The 16,716-nt window shown below is 35.1% G+C and overlaps 1 protein-coding gene across 1 annotated transcript in view; it reads left to right on the top strand.

Annotated features, from left to right (window-relative positions):
- The window catches only part of LOC149793345 (uncharacterized), a 117,169-nt gene that overhangs the window by 12,151 nt on the left and 88,302 nt on the right, over positions 1-16,716 (top strand). The window contains exons 3-7 of the mRNA XM_089968985.1: positions 1,855-2,106; positions 3,334-3,831; positions 7,722-7,970; positions 8,909-9,110; positions 12,646-12,693. Of these exons, the coding sequence (XP_089825111.1) occupies positions 1,855-2,106; positions 3,334-3,831; positions 7,722-7,970; positions 8,909-9,110; positions 12,646-12,693 (1,249 nt within the window). The remainder of the gene's footprint in view (positions 1-1,854; positions 2,107-3,333; positions 3,832-7,721; positions 7,971-8,908; positions 9,111-12,645; positions 12,694-16,716) is intronic.

Genomic DNA, 16,716 nt, shown 5'->3' with positions numbered 1-16,716 from the left:
AACACGATCCACCTTTATCAGCTGGAGACCATGCTAAACATTTGTTTTGACAAATGTTCCCGGACTCGAAAATCACTTCCAAATTTTCCTGTGGACGATCCAAAAGTGCTGCAGCTCCATTGCATTCCTCACAGCAACAGTGAGAGCGAAAGAGTATTTTCTCTAGTGAAGAAAAATAAGACAGACTTTAGGGCCTCCTTAGCTGCAGAAAATTTGTCAGCAATTTTAGTTACCAAGATCAACCAGCAGGCAAGAAGTCTGAACTGTTTAGAAAACAAATTTACGATCAAGCAGTTGAGGAAGTTCAAGTCACTTTTTATGCCTATTTTCGCTAATTCATGTCCAAATTCACTATGTTTTATCCCTATTTTCACAAATTCATGTCCAGATTCACTATTTTTTATCCCTATTTTCACAAATTCATGTCCAAATTCACTACGTTTTATCCCTATTTTCACAAATTCATGTCCAAATTCACTACTTTTTATCCCTATTTTCATTAACTGCAGTGTTTGTATCACAGAGTTCACAACAGCTAAATTACAATAACTGAATCATGTACTTACTACATGAGTTACATCTGAGCATGAATACCATGATAAACATTATGCATGTGTATACAAAAACAGACTTTGTCACACATGCAATTTTTTCGTAAGAATGTACAACGTTGTCATTATAATAACCATGTTCATTCATGCATCTTTCCCTCACAAGAATATTCACACTGGAATATAAAAACTCGAACATTTGTCATCAAGGAATGTATGAGACATATAACTGAATTTGACTTGCCTGATTAGCTGTGAAATGTACAAGGTCGACCAGACTTCTGTGTGAAATCATGTGATATGGGTTTGACTTTGTAGACATTTAAATTCCAAACGGTTCAATATATAAAACATTTCTATCACTGCATTGCAAGGAAGTGAGGTTTTTTATTTTCACATACCACCCTTGTTGAAGTTTGCTTCCATAAAATAGACAGCTTCCTGATAAGATTCATTTGTATTGTGTTGATATTTATAAGAATTGCTCAATAAGGTGACTTCATGGTAAAATCCATTGACATAGAACTTGAGGCAACAGGTCCTCCACTGCCAGTTGTTTGTGTGCACACCAGTGAGTGAACAGAAAACAATATCTGGAAATTGTTATGATTAAAACTATGTCCCCCTCCCAGGTAATGATATATGAGGAAACAAAACATATCTTCAGTTTTCTTCATTTATGATATAGTTGTAATTTCTTATACTGTACACAATTCCATGACAATAATGGATTTTTTAAGGTGTCAAAAACTTAACAAAAATGTGGAAATGGGGTAGTGAGGCTCAGAAAAAGTATATTTTGAATTTGTAGCAAAAAAGGTGGAGAACAACTGCTCTAGGTCATGTCCTAGAATCAGGAGCTTACCCTGGGATGATAACTTGAAAACTATCTAGATTCCTATCTTGTAACTATATATATATGTGTGTGTGTATGTATCTCTATATGTATTAATAGTGTTGAAATATTGGCTTCCGCGTCTTGCCATGCTCCTCTTGGCATAGCTTGGAAATACAGGGACATGAAGTGACATGCCATTGACTTGAGTCAGTTTATCTATGTACAGGGACGTGAAGTGACATGCCATTGACTTGAGTCAATTTATCTATGTTTTCACAATTAATCGCTTCTATGAAAAGCAATTGTAGGTGACACAATTTAACTTTTATGGTATGGTGTCTTTTATATAGAATTTGAAAATGACTAAGTTGAGAAAGACTTTCATTAATGATGTAATATGGAAGCGTATATCTTAAATGAATAAATATCTGCTAAGGGAGGTTTACCTTTATTTAATTTATTCAGATGAAAAATCATTGTCAGAGAAGATGGACCAAAGCCCAGAAATTGGGAGTTGTGAAGAGCCCACTGTCAGCCAGATAGATGTTGAGACCAAGAAGTTGGCAGCCCAGAGGAATAAGTGTGCTGTATGTGGGGACAGCAGCCTTATGCATGGAAAGTATTATTATGGAGTTCCCAGCTGTGACTCATGTCGGAAGTTCTACAGGGGACAGGTGACAAAGCTGAAGAAAAGAAAACTGTTTTGCAAGTTTGCAGGTATTCTACTAAATGGCTTCGGCAGATGATTAGGTTTCATCATCAAGATTTGTAGGAAATTATGAGACAAAGCTTCTTGTACAAATTTCAAAATGAAAGTCTCGAATACCCGTTCTCCATATAGTTAAAGTGTCCATTATTTAGAAGACCTGGAGTCCTGCTACACAAAGTACAAGTCCTTAAACAGGGATTCTCACCACATTGAACTATAGTGTCCCAATTTTACATTTGTAAATATTATGAACCGTTTAATATTTTGTTTCAGGATGATCTTCCAATTGGATTTCATACGAGTTTACTTTCTAAGGCAGAAACAAGTTTGACATTAATATTTATAAAACAAAGCAAGCTAATTAGGCTGTGTTGATATTAATAAACAGCTTTTTCTCACAGTGGATGTGGAAACTGGATAGCCTGATGTTGACTGTGTCAGGCAATGTCTTATAGCAAGAATTTAGTCACTAGAAAGTGCTTTTTTATTTTAAAGGTTGGACATGATCTGTTCTGAAGTAATAAATTCCCAGATTACTATTTTTGAAAGATTGTTTGCTTACCCTTTAGCCTAAAAAGGATGAAGGAAGTTTTCACAAAAGGGTTTTATTGAGTACATTCGTTTACTAACACTGGCTGCTAAATACTTTCATTGTTACTTACAGTAGTAGTATCAGTAACATCAGTAGGTTACACAGCGCTCGTAAATGCAGACATATTTTGTAGTGTGACGAGGAGCATGGGTTATATCATTCAAAGGTGTCATGTTTTCTTGTGTTATCCTAGTCACCATATTGGACAACTGTCTTGTTGCAAACTTTACTTGATAAATGTTTTATGCATCCAAACTTGGGAATATGCTGTATTTCATCGCAGATTGCATGCTCTTGAATATCTGCGGCATGTGAAGAAATGTCAAATTGGAAGATAAAATGAAAAAAAATGCATTTAAGCATAAGTTGCAAGTGAAAATTGGTAGAAAAATAATTCTCAAAGACAAATACTTGATTAGTATCTTGTTGGCCTATGTGAAATAAGATAGTTTATTTTTTGCTGTTTGAAGATAAAGACATTGTGTATAACACAAGGATTCTGGCCAGTCCATTTTAGATGTTGCTTTATTTTGGGTGATTCAACTTAAACTATAGAATGTTAAATGTCTTTTGGAACAAGTGAGATTTTCTCAATATGAAAAGAATTTAATTAATCTTAGTAAACAATGTTTTTTTTGTATAGGCAAATGCAAGATTACCAAGGAAACAAAGAAGGATTGCAGTTCCTGTCGTTTGCGTAAGTGTCGGCGTGTGTTTCCAAAAGTTGAAGAGCTTCAGCCCAATAGAGCTAACATGGCAAGTGTCATTGTAAAGACATCTGATAAATCTCAGTCTACCACACAGACATCGTTTTCTGCAGGACCAGTGATAAAAATCATCACCCAAACTGAAGCTTTGCCTACTTTTGAAATTAGTAAGAAGGCTGATTTAGAAGCAAACACAGAAACCGTTAGAAGGGAGTTGACTCCTTTTCACGATGATTCAAAGAAAGGGGAGATGATATTTCGTCCTCCAGATCCCTCAGTGTCATCATCACAAGTTGACTGTGAGAAATTGAAGGAGTTTGAAGACAAAACTGCAAAAAAATCTACAAGTACACGAGAAGCCCTTAAAGAAATTTTCAAAGCCAAGCAAGAAAAATCAAACAAGTTTGAGAAAAAGGAAGAATATCAGAATAAAGGTACTGTTTTTGTAGTAAATCATGTTATTGATGGTTTAGATAAATCTCAGATATGTTTATTTAATCTTTTGCATTTTTGCAAATGCTATGCACAATAATATAATCCAAAAATGTTCTTGTCTGTATTCACTATAATAACTAATTATTGTTTTTGCCCAAGAATATTACTGATGAACACTTTGTATTTCCAGTGAATAATAATTTTAATAAATAATTCACCCACATGAAAAACTGAACAAAACTTTAAGACTGTTTAAATTATGTTAAGGCAAGAATGAATAATTTCTCAAGTAAACAAAATGTTAACGTGTTTAGGCTTGAATAAACAGTAACACAGAAAGAGTGAAAAAACAGTAAACAGAAAGAGTGAAAACAACAAGCTTTTTAAAATTTAGCAAATTATTTTCTTGGAAAATTCTGTAAAAATGAAAAAAGGAGAAGTTTCAGGAATCAAATCCAAAAATAATCTAAGAATAATCCACGAATTAAATTATAAAAGTTCTAGTAATAAATGTTCTAATAATTTCAAATTCGAATCCTGATGTAAATTCCAAGATGGATGATGATGACATATGCTGTAGTCAGTACTGTGCTTATCTACAGTTCCTTGTAGAAATACAAATAATGGCACTCTGGTATTGGAAATCCAAATTAAACTTGTAAGCAATGTCTTTCCAGAATCTGTGTGAGCACTCTTCAAATATTTCCAGAGAATAAAGAATTAATCCTTTTGAAATCCAAATGATTTGAAGATAATTAACTCAAAATCTGGCTACAACAAATTAACTTGACAACACTGTGAAAAACCCAAAACTGAGAAATCTCTCTCTATACATCTCTATTAAAACTAACAAATGTGTAGTTATGGAAAAACCAGAATTGTGAAATCGGGGGGGGGGGGGGTCACGTGATCATATTTATATCACATACACAGAATATGGCCTTGATTAGACCAATAATTTTCGCTAAAATAAAAAATAAAATAAGTTGTTTACATATTAAACCATGTAGGCCCATCATGACCTTGGAAACAACCAATCATTTTAAAATAGAACTTTGTTTACTAATTTTGAATCAAGGTCAGAATTTAGATCAACAAAACGGTGTTTATAAACTAACAGTCAAGGTCAAACAATTTTCTGAAAAAGTATCATTTCTAGTGAATAAATTTGCACTATAATAGAATAAAAAAATTAAGACTGACAAACAATTAAATTAAAAATAAACATGAATTAAATCAAGTATACGTAACAAAAATTAAATTAAAAAAAGCTAAGTCAAAATATAGAACCAGGATTACAGTCAGAAGTTCATTTCTAAAACATTCCAAGTTGTCAAGAGGATAAAATCTATTACTAAAATTTTAATAAAGAACATGGTAAACATCAGGTTCACCAGCTTTTTCCATGGTGAATTCCAATGCCTTAGACTCAGGCTAAGATAAATATGTTTAACTCCATTGATAATGATCCAAATATTTAATCTGTACTGTCAGAGAAATATTAGCTATATATGATATTGATTAATCAATGACAGGTACTCAGTGAACTTTATGTTGGACAAGGTCAAGTACAAAGTACCAATGTATATAACATATAATCATTAAGAAAAGCCAACAAATAATACAAATTAAATATATTGAACACTATTCACATCTAAAACTAGTTTAACCTCTTCTCAGATTTTAACACCATTCTTTATTTTATGTTTGGGTATCCTTAGAAGTTCATTGGTCAAACAATTGACTGGCAAGTTTTGCTCTGCTATTTTTATTGTAGAGTCCTTTCCTCCTACACCTGAAATGAATGACACCCTTTTGCCACTGACAAAACTTTTAGGACTAAAGCAGAGAGTCGTAAAACTTGTATGGGCAGTCTCCATCTGACATAGTTCTTGTTGTGCTAATGACTTAACATCAGGTTGCCAATTTGACCCCCTTCCCCTGAGGACCATTGTGACACCCTGAACTGTTTTAACTGATCAGAAATGAACAGTTGAGGGTCAAAGAGGAATCAGGGTCCATGCTTGATTCAACTTCGAAGACAAAGTGACTCTCTCCCTGACAATAATAGGTTGAGTGTGGAGAGGTCAAAATTTAGAATGTTCAAAATAGTTGCATAAAACCTTTGAGCCTGATAATATAACAAAAGAACTTTAGTTTGATTCAGAAAACTTGCTGCATTATTTCTATTTTATCATGAGACAGTAACCGCTAAAATGGGTTACTATCAAAAATGGGTAAATAATATTTGTTCCAACTTTTTACTGGATGAGAGGTGTAATAACCCAGCTTACATTTACTACAAGAAGACTTTTTAAGCTGTCCTGTTTGTTCTAAATTAAAATGGTGTTCCTCTCAGATGTCTTGTTATGGCTGCTCTTCATAAATGGAAAGTCATTTTGACATGTGATTTTCATCAGAACATTTCTTATGGCATCTAGTTGGACATGATGATGCAAGCTGATTCTGTCTGGTCACTATAGTGGCCATCTTAAAATATTGTTTTCTCCCAAATGGATAGCCATATCAGTATAATATTTTCACATGTCTACTTGGAACTAATCTGACGTACAGTATGACCACCAAAGCAGCTAATTTGGAAAACATTAAACACTCAGTTGCGAAAAGGAAGAAATTATCTTATTTTGAATTGTTGGAAGTTCCTTTCAGCAAGTAGTGTCAAACTGGGTCACAAATGCACGAAGATTTGCTTGCTTCTTGACGCTTCATGTGTCACTTTTTTTTAATTCTTGTAAAATGAAACATCATTGCATTCATGAATAATCATTAAATTGACACAAAAGTTGGTCAGAAAGCATGAAAATACCATGTTTAAATATGGCTAATTAAACAAAACAAAAAGTCTTGATTGTACTCAGAATAATAAAGCATAATGTTGTCCAAAAAAGTGTGTGTGTGTATGTGTGTCTTTGTTGGGGTGGGGTAAAGATGTTCACTGAAGAAAAGGGAAAATTCTTATTGCACATGCAATACTTTCTTCATGCTAATCAGATTGTTTTCTTCAGAAATCAGATTCATTATATCGTTAGCAAAACCATGAAAGTTCATTGCAATAATGGTCAGCAGTGACTTTTAATGATGAAAATGCAAGGATGAGCTGATAAAGGAGAATGCTGGAAATTTCATTGGCAAATGTGATTCTTTTTTGTTATGTTTTTTATTTATTAATGAAAAATGTAATCCATACAATGTATCAGTCTCTTGCTGGAAAATTTTGAACAAGACATGTTAGGAATGAACATAATATTTTCTTTCACAACTGATATTTCAAATGTAGTTGTTTAGGTGGGTAGTGGATATTGTTGTCAGAACTAATCACTGCTGAAGTTGTACTTCAGCCAATGAAAATTAGTCTTTCAGAAGACCATGTCTATGCCTGAGAGTGTGCTCTGCTAGTTAACACTAGATTGGGTCATCATTTGTTGACAGATGTTGCATCTTGAGCATGATCAAGTTATTTGTCTGATGACATTGGTTAAATATACTGATTTCAATTATGGATCATAACGATGTAACATTGGACCAGATTGATGCAATGAATTTTTTAAGAGGGACAATTGATCTGAAAGGTTATATTTACATAATAAATATTGCATGAATAGAAACTGTAGCATGTCTTGGTCTTTGTTCAACTGTGTTTGCTTTTATACCAACTAGTTCTTTAATATGAGTGCACCCAGAGAAAAAGAAAGCAAGTGTTAACAGCCCACCTAAAGGACATAATAATACAACATCATAATTCAGGAGCAGCTGGAGGAACATCTTTAAATTTGTTGGTTATAAGTTCTTCTTGTGTCGAGTTTGCTGCATTTGGGCCTCTTGTATTGGACTGTCTTTCATAATTCCATCATGATATTTTACCTTTCAGAAGCTCATGATTTACAAACAAAAAAACACCAGTCTAGTGCACTTCTAACAAGTTCCCCAGAATCACTAGGGGATTCACCTACCAGTGAGGTAAGGGGCCCCAGGATCAAACATGTCTGCCGCAATGCCTCCATGGTTCTTGGGAAGCCAATTGCAAAATTTCCCTCCCCTAAATCTGAGATTAGGCTTAGTGCCCTGCCTGTGCAAGAAAAGGCGAAGATCCTGAAAAAAGATGAGCTGGAAAAAGCAGGTACATGGATAAAAAATGTTAAGGCATATATCTTGAATATAAATGCAGTTAGCTCCAAAACGACATAGCCCCTCACCTGCTGCCACATAATAAGCCAGCAGATCAGGGAATATGTTACAGAATAGACCCTGATCTTCCATTTGCATAATGTGCTGCAAGATTAGGTTTTATCTTGTTTGTTCTACTGGTTGAACATAGCAAACTGCCAGTGCATTATGGGATGGAAGATCGAGATCCGTGCATTTTGTATTTGGATCCAGCTTATGATGTCCTGTCTCCTTAACTTCTTTAAAATATGAGGTATTTGGGTCAGGCAAATTTCAGAATCATAAGGTAACCCAGCATGCTACCAAACAGAATTTGTATTCCATCATATATTCATTCTAATTTTATATTCAATATCCCAGAAAAGACTTTGTATTATGAATCTAACATAATCCAGCATGATTTAAGATGTCCTTTTTTGTTATGGGTAAATACTGATTATATGTTTGGTGAAATATTTTGAGTTTTTACAAAACTTAAAATAAGTAAGAATATCAGATATATTGGCCCAAATGGGCTAGTTGAGTTCAACAAATAAGGATATCTCTCCAATTGACCCAGTGGGCTAGCTGAATTAAATAAATATGGATATCCTTCACATTGATCCAGTGGGTTAGCTGAATCCAACATGTAGTAACTCAGACCCTGCATTCTAATTGATCCAGTAGACTGGGCACAAGAATTATTGAACCTTAATTAGAAACTGAAAATTCCCTGGATTAACTGTTGAGTTAAAATCTGATTTATAAATGATCGCATGATTAAAACATGCTAAAAATATTACTGTATTTAGCTTAAGACTGTTATGGTATATAGTTTAAGAATATTAGACTGGCCTGGTCTTCTTGCATTTTTTGTTCACACTTTTGACCCATGGACCTTTTTATCCCCAGAATTCTCTGATGATGAACAACCTTTACAGGGCATCAAGCAAAAGGGAGAAGATTCATCAGTCACATTCATCAAATCACCACCACCACCCAGAAAAGTCCAGAAACCACAGCAGCAAAAATTCAGGATGGGGAAACGTAAAGTTCGATGCAAAGTATGCAAAGGCTGTCTTGCATTGGATTGTGGAACATGCCGTCACTGCCAGTAAGAAAGTAGCTGTTATTGTCCCAGCCGTATACTCTGGAGGGGGTATATAGTCTTACACATGTCTGTTAGGCATGTCCATCCTTTCATTTATCAGTCATGAATTTTATTTTCACTGAAAATGTTTTGAAGGGTTTCATGCATTGTTATAAAATTTAGAATGAGTCTTGATGTGATGAATAACTAGGTCAGATTTGATTTGTAGTGTCATCTTACATTTGGCTGAGTCATGTGACTTAGAACTTTCCCCTTGCATACTGAATCAATCTTTTTAGTTCATTTTATGGTAAGGTCAGTTGACCCAGCATTCCATATGCATAGTTCATTGTTCATCAACATCACTAGTTATGACTTTTCAAAAAACACTTGGTCAGTTTGGATGAAAACTTGTTAGGAATGGGTCTCATAGTATAACCTGTTAAAATTGTGTTTAGGGTGGTTTTCCTAGCAGTGATGATGGTTTCGATGGCGACCAAGTTGGAAATCTTATTTTCTGCTTCTTCTCCAGAATAAGCTGAGCTAATTTTGACAAACTGGCTTGACATGTTTGTTGTGATTTGTACTATCAAAATTTTGTGTGGGTGACTCACTAGCAATTGTAGTAATTTTATAGCAACAAGGTGGAAACCCTATTTTTAACTTATTTTATTGAGCATCTGAGCCACTTTTGAGATAACTCTAGGTAGGAGTGTCAGTATCGAAATTATGTCCATGGTGGCTTCCCTAGCAACAGTGCATCTTCCCTAACAACAGGGTGAAAAATCCATTTAGACTTTTTCTCTGAAATGGCTGAGCCAGTTTTTATCCTTCATGGTACAAAGCATTCTGTGACATGTTTTATCAGACTGGGTCTAATATGGCAGTGTTATAACTCAGTAACCAGGTGGAAAACCATTTTTTAAATTTCTTCTCTGGAATGAGTAAGCCAGTTTTAAGTTTGAAACTTTCTACGATTGACTTTTTAGAACATGCTGTATTAAAAATTGTGTCCAATGATAATGCTGTGTATTTATCTGGCTTACTTAGCAAACACATAGAAATCCTATTTTTAGCTTCCTTAGAATGATCTAGCCAAGTTTTATAGCTCTACTTAGAGCTTATCGAACAGCATGTTTTAAGTTAGCACAATTTTGTTGTATTTCTAGTCTGAACATGTTACTAAATTTATCTTTTAAAGCAGTTTATGCCAACTCTATCTTGATGAAACCTTGAACGAGTTCATTATCTAGGATTCTGTGACATCATTAGTTCCATGCCTAATGAATTTGGCAGAACCCTATAATAATAATTTCAATCCATCAACAGTTTAGTTTCCACTTACTGGGAATGGTTGGATTTGGTTTTCACTAACTGGAAATGATTGGATTTGGTTCTACTCACTGGGACTGGTAGGATTTTAACCAGTTTTGTTATTTAGCTTGATATTGTCAAGACCTGAAGACTTCAAGTATCAGTTTTCTGCTATCATTTAGAGGAGTTATGGCCCCTTAATACCCAAGGATTGTTGGACTGAAACCAGTTTGTTTTGAATGAGACTTTATATGTGTTTAATTTCCAACATTTCCTCTCATCATTTACAAGAGTTATATCCCATTTGAGTTGGTTTTTACAGCATAACTTTACAAAGGTTTCTTAGATTTCAGCCGGATTTACTATATGGTTTTATGTTATTAATAGCTTTGATAGACTCCAATTTCCAGCATTCCACAACATCATTTACAGGAGTTATGCCACTAGATTGTTTGTCTTTCAGGCATTGGTTTCTGCAGCATAACTTTACAAAGGTTTGTTGGATTTCAAGCAAATTTGGTGTTGTTCTTTATGTAGATGAGCTTTGAATGAGTTTGGTTTCTAATATTCAGTGAAATAACCCAAAATTAAATTTTGGACACCCTGACTGGGCATTGCTTCATCAGACCCGGTAAGGGCTTTGGCAACCCACACACCACATACTCCCTTTTAAAGCTTTACAGTGTTTATATTTGCATCGCTGTCCATGACATCATTTATAAGCGGTATGTGTCTTGTTTGTCTATGCCACTAACTTTGACAGCAGTGGCATTTTTCTAAATTTTTTAGTCCCCCCACCCCAGTGTTCCATCTGTAGGATATTTGCTCCCTTCTTTCCTTTTTTCATGACTTTTATTTATGCAGCATTGATTTACCAAAGATTGTTGGATTCAAGTCAAATTGAGCTTGGAACTTTATACTTTTGAAGGAATTTAATTTCCACCAATCAACATTATAATTTGCAAGTGATTGCCCGTCCTTTGGTTTCCACAGGGTAACTTTGCTATATAATGTTGGATTTCAGCAAAAAAATTTACTGTATCATTGCATTGATGACAATGAATTACCTAACTTTGATTTCCCAAAATTGTTTCCTGTCAGGCAAACCAAGGTCACTTATCTATCTCATCTTGTCAAAAACACTTAGCTCCCCTTGCTTCAGCTGGGTAAAATAGTAATAATAATAATGTTGACTTAGTAAAGCGCCTAATCATTAGAAGCTCTAAGCACTTTACAATATTAGATAAAACATAAAAACATATACAATGACCAGATTAGTAAAACAAGCACCATGAAATTGCAAAACTAAAATGTGCTGACAATAAGTAAGGAAGTAAACATTATTAAATCTTTAAGTCTGTTCTTGTAGCATTTTAAGCATGCAGTTAATTGTATAGATTTCCAGCATTGTGTATTGTTGTATAACCAGTAATGTGTTAAACCCAACCAACAATGAACAGGTTCTTTTTAAGGATCTAAAAAGCAATATGTAGCGAACAGTTTTCTTTGCAATGTACCTATTACTAATACTGTATATACTTATGAAGACAAGATTAACTGTGACTTGCACAGCCCCAGATCTGCCATTGCATAATGCACCAGAAGATCTGTGTGCAGTTTGTTAGGAGTAATCAGCGCAACAAATAACATAGACCCTGATCTCCAGGTTCACTATGCTATGACAGATCTGGATCCCTGCATTTTGATTTGATACAGGGTTCTCTGTTTAAGGTCTGTTGAGCAAATTGTTGTGCATCTATTTCTAATAATTATTACTGTCTCTTATGACAGATTTTAATGATGTGTGTTTCTTTATAATTTTATGTATATTTCACATCACTCAGTTAGATTTATCCCCTTTTTGGCTCAGTTTTAATTTTCTGAAGTCACATAAAGCTCAGATTTAATAACTTTAAAATATTAAACAATTTTTTTGCCATGTTCATGATCAGGTCATATTTCAGCATTTCACAATCAGGTCTTGATACAGTTTTAAAAAAAAGTTTCCTCAGTGAAATTTATTTATTTCTATGGCCCCTTATAAAGTGGTGTTTTAAAGGAACAGCTAATGTTAAAGCCAATAATTCATATTGAAGATAAAATGTTGATCATTGTGTCAGCATTAGTGTTAAATTTAGCTTGGATAATATTAATTCTATTATTAAAAAATATACAAGACACCTGCTTTAAGTAGGTAATAACTTTTCAGAAGCTTATAATTTCTTTTTATTCTTTATCTTGGCAGAGACAAGCCGAAGTTTGGAGGTCCAGGCCTGTTGAAACAGGCTTGTGTGTAAGTATTATTATTATTTTTTTTTACTTGATACCTTGCTAATGAATGTCTGAGTTTATTGTAATTTGTTATCCAGTATCTGTTTTTGTTTCTAGATGTAACTTAAGTTCTAATGGAAAGATTTCATTGCAGCTTGTTTCTTGCTGAGAGCAGGGCTTTTTTCGGCCAAGAGAGAGATTGCATTTTCCAAGACCACTCGAGGGCTGCAAACACTAATTTCTTTAATATAAGTTTTGTTCACGGGCCTGATTTCTGTGTTTGTGTTTTAATTTGCCCTGAGGGCCGTATCCAGCTTGCAGGCCATGGGTTATGCACCCCTGGCCTAGATAATAACTCTAAATTAGAAGTCAGTAGCTCCAAGGTGAAATTATCTATTGCTAAAAATAGATCTTGCCAGTGCATTTAATTTTTATGTGCTGACTTAAGTTCCATTTAGCAGAATTCAACTCAATTTATTTCACTTGATTCCTTATCCTCAGGTAGAACTTTATATCTCTGAGGTTGTTGTTGGTAAAATTAAATTTTCATGTGCATTTTATTTATGGGTGACAAATTAATTTTTTATTACAGAATTTGACAAAATTTGGTATACATGTTCCATGTAGCCCCAAAGGTTTGGGTGCCAATAGCTTCATTGTCAGGGTCAGCATGACTGCAACTAACAATAGATTTTGTCCTTGCAGTTCATTCTGGACCTGACCTTAAGTTTTCTTGAACCAATATCAGGGCTGTTCCAGTAAAACATATATCTCTTACCCCCCCCCCCCTCCGGGACGGCACTTTGAAAAAACATCTGTAGGAGGTTGTGTTTCAAACTGTTTTGATTCTGACAGTGAAAGGTTGGTTAGGAAAATCACTTCTGTTGTGGACTGTGTTAACAAAATGAGAAATCGCTGGTGGGGTTGTCAGAAAAAAAGCATCAATATATATTTAAAATTGCATCTAACCCCCTCCTAGCAGTCGAACGTGAATAAAACATTGGGTCTGACATATAGTCCTACGATCTGATGGCTAAATTAGCAGGTGCTTCTTGAGCACATACACGCTTGGGGGATGTGACACTAATTCCATCCCCCAGGAACATTTAGCAAATTGCTGTGCGGGAATAAATCCGTCGTACATGCCCTTCTGGACACACGCGACGTAAGTTCATTCAATCAATTAATCAATGCTGGTACACACAAGTGCACGTAATTTGTACGAATTCGCATACTTTTAAAGCAGTGATACGTGCTCAGAAAAATTATATGAATGTCGCGGATATAATAAATGTGCTTTGCTAAGTATGCCCATTTTTATTAAACTTTTAACTTTAAAAGTGCATTTCGCGATGTAATTCTTGCTGCCGTGGCTGTCTCACAGGACTTGATGCGACATCCAGATATCTGGATACTTCAGTTTGAAATGAATGGCTATTAAACTAAATTTGATTGGTTCATTTGGCCCTGGAACAAGCATTTTATGGTAGTTTTAGCCTTACTTTCATCATGGAAGTTTTACAAATGCGTCTTTCGAATAAGGGCCACACAGCAAACCTAAATGGCTGAATCACAACACGGTTTGTCTTCAGACGACATTTTCAGTCGGCAAATACTGGCTGGTGATGGCTATGATGACAAATGAATTTCATGTATATTGGTCTGTTGGACATTGGGAAAATGTCAATGGAAATACCATTGTGTGATTTTGAGCCCAAAATTGATGCTGAGTGCGAATCCGATGTACGTGTTGGATGGACAATATGCCGGTTATATTTATTAAATATACCCATGTCTAAACAAGCAGACTATGTGAATGTTGGACTTAAAACCCTAATGCAGCACTATGGAAGAGAAAAATCTGGCATAAGAGGCAGCAAAGGACTGATTCAAGGAAGTGAATCTTTGGCAAAGTTCATGTTAGTGACAGAGGTCTCGGAAAAGCTTATAATCAGGCGTATTTGGACGCCAATTTTTTTATTTAGTTGGGTGGTAAAATTCAAAGACTTAACGGTCCTGCTTCAGTCACCTGCATAGTGGGAAAATGTGTTATCAGTTACCTGTGCTGATATTTACAAAGACAGAATTTAGTGGCTAAAAGCCCCCGCCCCCCAGTCGTCACCATTATAAGAGTACATCAAAAGAACATGCTGCTATAGCTGAGTGGCAAGATCAAAGGTTTTGACTTGCAGCTGGGTGGGAAAGATATTTACAGTGCTTGAATTCAGAGGCAGAAAGACCCAGAGATGTACATGTGGTCATTTATAATAGAACATCAAACAAACAACTTTAGCTTTCATTAATGTGTTCATTTCCGAGTGTAACAGAACAAGCAGTGCACGTGACCTCAGAATCATGACATGTTGAGACTTGGACTTGAATAAGTATTTTGGGGTTCAACAGCAAACTGACGAAGATTGTAATGAGATTCAGGAGAGTGCTAAAGTTGCTAGAACTGATAGTTTGGAAGGGACAGTAGCCAAGTGTAAGAAAGTGTGTGATGCCTAGCTTAGTGCTTTGAATAAGACCTTCCTTGGATCGAAAAAATTCAGACAAATTCTGATGGACAAACAAGAGCTATGTCAGTGAATGAATGTAGAAATTAAACTCTATGGCAACCAATAGTTCGTATAATTTGCATAGTTTTCTGGGAGGGGACTGCAACTTTTGATGGCAGGACTCATATTTTTACCAGAATGGGAGCCATGGACTCTTAGTTTTAAAATCCTAACAAGACCTCTGGTTCAAAACTTTTCTTTTTGGAACAGAGATATCCAAGAGATGGTATGGAGCCATACCTGTGAGATGTTGAAAATTACACAACCATAAAGAATAGTATGTTGTTCAAGCTAGTTATGCATATGCGTTTCAGACAGCAGGCAATGAAAGGAGTTCACAGCACAGAATAATATTCATACAAAGAGGAGGAGGATCATATTAAATTCAGAAACAATTAACAGATTAATGCTCATAGGGAGCATCAGAGAATCCCCATACAACATAATTAAGTGTGTGTAGATCTCTAGTTGGCAGAACCACTATGGCAACAAAAGAATAAAGAGACAAACTTTTATATCATGCAGATGTATGACCAAATAAAGTACATGCTCTCTATGTGCAAAAATGAAATGACATTAAACATAAGAGACTGGCTGATCTGTGTAAACTCAAAGCAAGATGGATAAAATTTGTCCTGTTTGTGTTCGGTTCTTCCTATGTATATTTGATCATTTTGGTTTTTTTCTGCAGACCTTTTGGCACTTGGTTCCAAGCCATCATTTGGTATTTGTATTACAAATTGGATAACTAAAGAAGTCTATTATCTAGTACACTACATTTTAAGCAGTGTCATTAACTAATGATGAAATTGATGAAAAAATACTTGATGTCATTCTGATATATGGATTCTTCACTACACTACTAATCTGGTCATCCTGATATTTTTTTTACCATGTCCTTTAGTCTTACTGGTACCAATGCTTTTAATAAAATTGTAACTTCTATTTTCTTGCAATCTAAATACAGTGTGACCCCACTATAGTGCGCTCCATTATAACAAATTCGGATACAACACGGTTGTGGTGTGGCTCCCGAAATTTCATGTACATGTATTTTTCTTGTGCACAAAAAAAATCTTTCTTAAAAGTACGAAACAAATTTTAAAACTTTATTATCATTTTGGAGAAGAGATCGCGTATATGTTGTTGTTGTGGGGTTTAACACAATTTTTCAGCACACGATATGCTATACATGGCGGCCGACATATGAGAAGCTACTGGCATTCTTTCTCATATAACCATATTGGCTGAATCCGAGACTCAAACCCACGCAGACAGGTGAGATGGAAGTGATCCGTAACGGAGAGTGCTTTAGACCACTGCCACTCGGGGCCTCAGATCGCGTATGAATAATACAAGACGATTGTGGTGTGGCTTCTGAAATTTTGGTCTGGAGTGCAGAAATTGAGAGGCCACATGAAAGGAAGCTGCAAGCTGGTTATAGAATGCACTGAAATTTATCTATTGTTACATAAACATCTAAACAG

This window comes from Sinohyriopsis cumingii, chromosome 8 (genome assembly GCF_028554795.1).
Source record: "Sinohyriopsis cumingii isolate HCF-2022 chromosome 8, ASM2855479v2, whole genome shotgun sequence".
In the NCBI taxonomy this organism is placed as follows: Eukaryota; Metazoa; Mollusca; class Bivalvia; order Unionida; family Unionidae; genus Sinohyriopsis; species Sinohyriopsis cumingii.
Note: the sequence above shows the minus strand (reverse complement) of the source record. Positions and strands in the feature narration are given on the sequence as shown.